We start from the raw sequence: 5,810 nt of genomic DNA, 5'->3' as shown, positions 1-5,810 counted from the left end.
TGAGGTCCCTGGGTGGAGGCTTGTACTGCTCGTACACAGGCTGCATATTTTGTGACAAAAACTGGAAGGGCCTCTCTCCGGAATCAGTCAAGTTGAAGCTTTCCATCCTTCTGGAGTCGAGGCTTCTTCTCTCTTCTGCTAGAAGCTGTTAATTCATTCTAAAGCAGCTTCAGGTCACTAAGAAGCCTCTACTCCTGAAACGCAGACAGGTCCGGCGGAAGGTAAAGCCACAATGAAATGAAGCAGAAAACCAACCCACTCACCCACCTGCCAGGAACAAGTTTGGGAACCCTTTTGGATCCTTGCTCGTCCTGATCATCAGAAGCTCCTACTGACAGCAATCAGTCTCATGTCATAATCTTCAGTCTGAAGGAAAAGGTTGAGGAGGCACCGCTGAGTTTCCAGCAGCCTCTGCGCTGCTGACATAATCCACGGTGACGAAGCAGCAGATGAAGAGAGAGAGGGATTACATCAGATCACATCAACACCTCCACCCAAACCACCCCGCCCACACAGCATCAGCGGGGTTTAATCCTCAGGGTTCCTGTGGGGTCAGGCTCTGCCCTGGAGCTCTGCGTGCACACAAACCATCTTTCACACGGAAAAAGTGTAATGCACCCTCGCAGATGAACAACGACCCCCAGTTTATACCTGGTTAGCACTGCTGACTTTATTTTTCTCACATTTTTGCACAATGGCAGGATTTTTTGTAGGGTTGTTAATATTTTTATATTTTAGCTTTATATCTTGCACATGTGGCTTTGCCAATTTATTACTGCCTTTATGTTTTTAAAAGATAATACTCTGTGGTCCTGTTATAATCACTTTTTTCTTGTTGCTATTTTGCACTATTTATTGTTTTCTTATTATTATTATTGTACAAAGCCATTTTTGAAATACTTATATATCATTTTATATTTGATGATTCTTTAGCTCAGATTGCTGTTTGAAATAGAATCAACTAATTAAATAAAAGCAACTCCACTCACCAATAATTACCATCTATTGGTTTTTGGTTTGTTAAATTAATGTACAAGATTAAACTAAACAAACAAATAGCTTTACCAGGTGGTTTTGGACCTATTTTCTTTGCTGAGTATAAACTTTAGTTGAAGTTTTTTTTTTTAGTTTTTATTCTTGTTTTTTTTATTATTATTATTATTAATTGACAGATTAGACGTTACAAAGCATGGCATTATTTATGTATGCATGTAAAGACAAAATTAATTCAATTTAAGCATTAGTAAATAAAATAAAAAAGAAAACAAATACAACATAAACCAAATTAACAGCATAAAATAAAAAATAAATAATAAATAAATATAATTAAAAAGAATGAATTTCTATCTGTACTCAGAGATCTAAATTAAAGTGGGTGGCATCAATATATAAATAACCCCAACTAAAATTATTCATAAATTAAAGGGTAGACACAGTCCAGGTAAACTGACAAACAATTCAAAAGTTTGTGAATTAACAGATTTTTTTTTTCTTTGTCAACACAACCAAATTGAACGGGATAATAACATCGAAGTAATCGAATAATCTGATCTTTTACTTATGTGACCCACACAGAGTCTGCGCTTTTGGTTTTGCCCCCTCGTGGGTGCCGTCCAGCGACCGTGACGTCACGTCAGGAGGAGCGATCCGACCGTTGGACCCGCGTTTTCAGACCCTGCGGTACCGGTAAGAATCCAACAACAACCGGCACCTTAACCCATAAAGACCAACTTTCCCCTTAAAAGAAAATTATGTGGAACATACCTCAATACAAGTTGACCCCAGAAAACATTTGATATGTTTATATTTTCATTCTGGGTTCTTCTGGGTTAAAAAAAAAAATGAAGAAACGTTAGCATGAAGCTAACGTGGTAAATTCCACAAGTTTACCTTCTGAGTTTCTTTAAAAAACAAATGTAAAATAGTTTGTTGTCATTGTTGTCATATTTTGTTGTTTATCCTCTTATTATTTATCAGGAGTAAAATATAAATAATATATAATCTCAATTTTCATAAATAAACTCCCCACATTCCCAGAATAAAGTAGGCCTATTTTGTAATCATTCACCCTTTTTATACCTTTTGGGAAAAAATCTGAACATTAAAACTCATTCAATGGAGTGTTTTTTTTTTTTTAAACAATAGTATATGCTGCCAGCGGAATATTTACAATGAATTATATCAGACTTGAACATGTTGTCCACACATGTCAAATGAAGCTGTAATTGCTGTAATTATTCAAAAATAATTCAAACTCAGTTATTGGTGGGATATCTGAAATTAAATTATTCTGACTCAGATCTCAGCCAATCAATCCTCCCCGTAACAATTTCCAGGATTATATTAATTAACTCCAGGCTGGCTTTTTTACCGTAGTTATGTTTTTCTTTTCTTTTTTTTCTTATTTGGTCAAAACTCAGCTTTACAGAAGAAGACAAAATAAATGGATTCCTCGCTTGAAAATGTACCTTCTACATCGCAGTCCACCCCCAAGGACGACACACAGATGGTAATGTGTGAAAGTGTGATCATGCTGAATGCACTGGGAAGAAGGGTCTTTTTATGAGACTCCTTTCAATCATCAGAGAGCTAATATCAGATCTGAAATATTCTGAATTTAACAAATGCATTTTTTGCTAGATCTTTCCTTTTCAAAATGTTTCTGATGCTGTTAAACATTTTTCTTTTTAACATAATGTAGTCAGAAGACGCAGGCTTGAACTTGTCAATCGAGAAGTCTTCAAACATAACATTCTGTGAGGCTCCAGAGAAAAAGGGCAGGTACCACACACACCTTAGACAGGTGACTTCACATGTGGCTCTTCTCATTCAGAGCAGCTGCTGACAGGTTTTCATTCCATCAAAGTCTAGGCATGGAAGATATCAGACATCAAGGGCAAGAACTGGTGGAAAACATCAACCGGAGCCGCAATGCTGATCAGACATTTATGGACGATTATCAGGAGAAATTCGTTGAAAAGGTGCAAATCTTTTTTTTTTAATGAAAGGACAAATGGGTTTAAAACCCCTGATGCCTGTGCTTTCCTGAACGTTGACTGACACCTGGGAATCAGTGCTGATTTGTCATTTCCTCTGGCAGGTGACCGAAATGTGTCAACGGATGAAGGGGCATATGTACATGGTTTATGAGCAGAACAGTGATGAGATGCAGGTATGGAAGTTTTTTAAGCCATAATTCAATGTATTATGCAATTCTCAATTGAAAATTCAATTTTAAAATTCTTCATGCAATTTGAAAATGCATGTATATATCAATTTAAAATTCAATATTTAATTCAGGCTTGTAGTATGAAAATAAGTTTAGCAATTTAGAATTCAATATTACAATTTAAAAAATAAAATATTAAATCAAAACAAAATCAATTGCATTGAAATTGTCAGGTTTTTGATGTCATAATTAAAATGACAATGCATTTACAATTCAATATTTTAAAATGACATTTCAATACATGGTTTGCTTTAAATTCACTTTAAAGTACTGTATTTTCTGGACTATAAAGCGCACCTGTATATAAGCTGCATCCGCTCTATTTAAAAAATAAAATAAAATACAAGCCACATCGGGCTGTAAGCCTCAGATATCTATGTTTAAAAATAAGATATTTTCTGCATATACAGAACGATTTTGTTTTGTAAATCAGACCCTCCAGGATTTTGCGTTAGATTTTTATGATTGTTGTGGCCTGAAACGCCTGATGTTGCGGCAGCTTTTGTGAAAAGTTACAACAAAAGTTGTGATGTTTTCAATATACCGGTATATATTTTTAAAAGAACCTAAAAATATTAATTATGAAATAAAATTCACATTCTCATATTCCAACTCTTAATTGTGACACAATAGGAAAATACTTCAGCATCACCTTATACAATGTTGATGTGCTGTCCCCTTAGCTCAAATAGAACAGGGTTTTTCCTGTCTTAAAATAAGGGGGTGGTGGTGTCTCATCGTGACCTCAGATTTTTATACCTTAATTTTATACCTTTAATTTTGCACACCTCCCGGGAGTAGTCAGAAGGAAAAAGTCACGAAACTGCGTCGTCTTCCACAACTGTTGTCATGGTAGATTGGCCAAAGTTGCAGTAAAGTTGCGTTAATAGTTGCAATCGCAACATTGTGAAATCCTGGAGGATCTGGTATGTACCTGAACAGATTCTTTCCATACAGTTCCACCTGCTCTTTGAGTGTTCACCCAGTCCTTTCATGGCCTCTGAAAGCTTTTTTTGACTTTTGGCGTTGAACGAGCTCTTCCCGCTGCCGCCTCCAACGTCTCATCATTGACACTAAGCCTGCTTGCAGCAGCGCGGTTTCCTTCTTCCTGGATAGAAAATGTTTGATTCTAATTCCGGTTAGAGTGTCCCTAGTGGTGGAAGAACAATCCACAGAATAGCCGCACCTTTGGATATCTGCATTTGATTTTGTTTTTTTGATATGTGAATTGTATTTTATATTTTTTAAATTTTATAAATTTTGTACTTATGCATATAATGCATTTTATGAGATACAAACCAAGAATTACGCACGCATAAATCAGGGTGATACTTATTTCTCTCCATAGGGGGGCGCTGTTTTTCAAGTTGATTTGAGTTTTGACCCAAACAGAGGATGTGATTTTACTAGGGGTGTAACGGATAATCTGTGGTCCGTACGGATCAGTAGCCACGGTTCGGCACACACTTGGACCGCGGATCACCACGCGTGTGCGTGCACACTCACACACACCACTACCATTATTAAAAGCAATTGTCCGTACACACCGAATTCAAACGCGTTAAATTCATGTACCCCGTCTTTATTAAAGCATCAAAGTTGCTGCTTTACTGTTCTTAAGAGCTCCTCAATTTCGTGGCGGGACCCGAAGCTCCCGCCGCGTGTGCGAGGGTTGCCCATCAAAGACGTTTCCCGATCTCGTCACGGAGAACACAGATGATTCAAGGTTGGGTTTATTTATTTTGAAGAGCCGAATAAAAGCATCGCGACGCGTCTCCATTTCTGGCTTAAGAGAATCTTTCAGTGAGGAGCAGCTTCGTCCTGCCACAGCGGGACAGCTGCTGCTGCGTCTGTAACAGGAGAGAGCAAAAGGTGTCATAAATCACTGGCAAAAGTAGGCCGTGCAGCGCGTCACCTTGACATGTTCTACGAATAATAATTATTATTTTAAATATTGAAATGTTCCCACAGTTTCAATGAATCAGCTAGTACCAAATACATCATTTAAGTTTCATTTAAACTGTTTTATTTAGAATTTAATGTGGACATTGGGGGATGGGGAGCACGAGGAAAAAATGTGCATTTTGGGGTTACAGCAGATAGATTTGGTCATTTCAAAACTATTTCCTAGCATTCTTCTCCCAGTTTTTGTAGATTTGGTCTCAAGACATGAAAACATCATCAAAAACAACATGTTTTAGTTTTTTGTTTGTATCCAAAGTTCAAAGTTATTTTGTTTTTATAAATAGGCCTCAATGAGCGAATGTTTTGATGTAATATATGTGAGAGTGTATTTATGCTTTCAGGTACAGCATATATGTTTTATCAAACATATGTTTTGAAACTTTTCAAAATATTTTTAGGCTTTTATTTAGTTATTTTTTCCAGCTGTTTTTCTTTTTTACCTTTTACTGAACCAAAAAACGATCCCAACCGTGACCCTAAAACCGTGACACGATCCCAACCGTGACCCTAAAAACGTGACACGGTCAAAACCGTGACACGATCCCAACCGTGACCCTAAAACCGTGACCCGATCCCAACCGTGACCCTAAAACCGTGACACGGTCAAAACCGTGAC

At 37.1% G+C, this 5,810-nt stretch overlaps 1 protein-coding gene across 3 annotated transcripts in view; it reads left to right on the top strand.

Annotated features, from left to right (window-relative positions):
• Positions 1–1,266: 1,266 nt before the first annotated feature.
• syce2 (synaptonemal complex central element protein 2) overlaps positions 1,267–5,810 on the top strand; it is a 6,416-nt gene continuing 1,872 nt past the window's right edge. Inside the window, exons 1-5 of one of the 3 annotated variants that reach the window (XM_024260080.2) lie at positions 1,267–1,686; positions 2,421–2,509; positions 2,702–2,777; positions 2,872–2,981; positions 3,101–3,172. In XM_024260080.2, the coding sequence (XP_024115848.1) occupies positions 2,444–2,509; positions 2,702–2,777; positions 2,872–2,981; positions 3,101–3,172 (324 nt within the window). In that variant the 5' untranslated portion in view covers positions 1,267–1,686; positions 2,421–2,443. Of the gene's footprint in view, positions 1,687–2,420; positions 2,510–2,701; positions 2,782–2,866; positions 2,982–3,100; positions 3,173–5,810 lie in introns of all 3 variants that reach the window. The other 2 variants (XM_024260079.2, XM_024260082.2) reach the window with 2 other exon arrangements.

Source organism: Oryzias melastigma, linkage group LG1 (assembly GCF_002922805.2).
Source record: "Oryzias melastigma strain HK-1 linkage group LG1, ASM292280v2, whole genome shotgun sequence".
Taxonomy (NCBI): Eukaryota; Metazoa; Chordata; class Actinopteri; order Beloniformes; family Adrianichthyidae; genus Oryzias; species Oryzias melastigma.
This window is presented reverse-complemented; position numbering and strand designations above follow the sequence as displayed.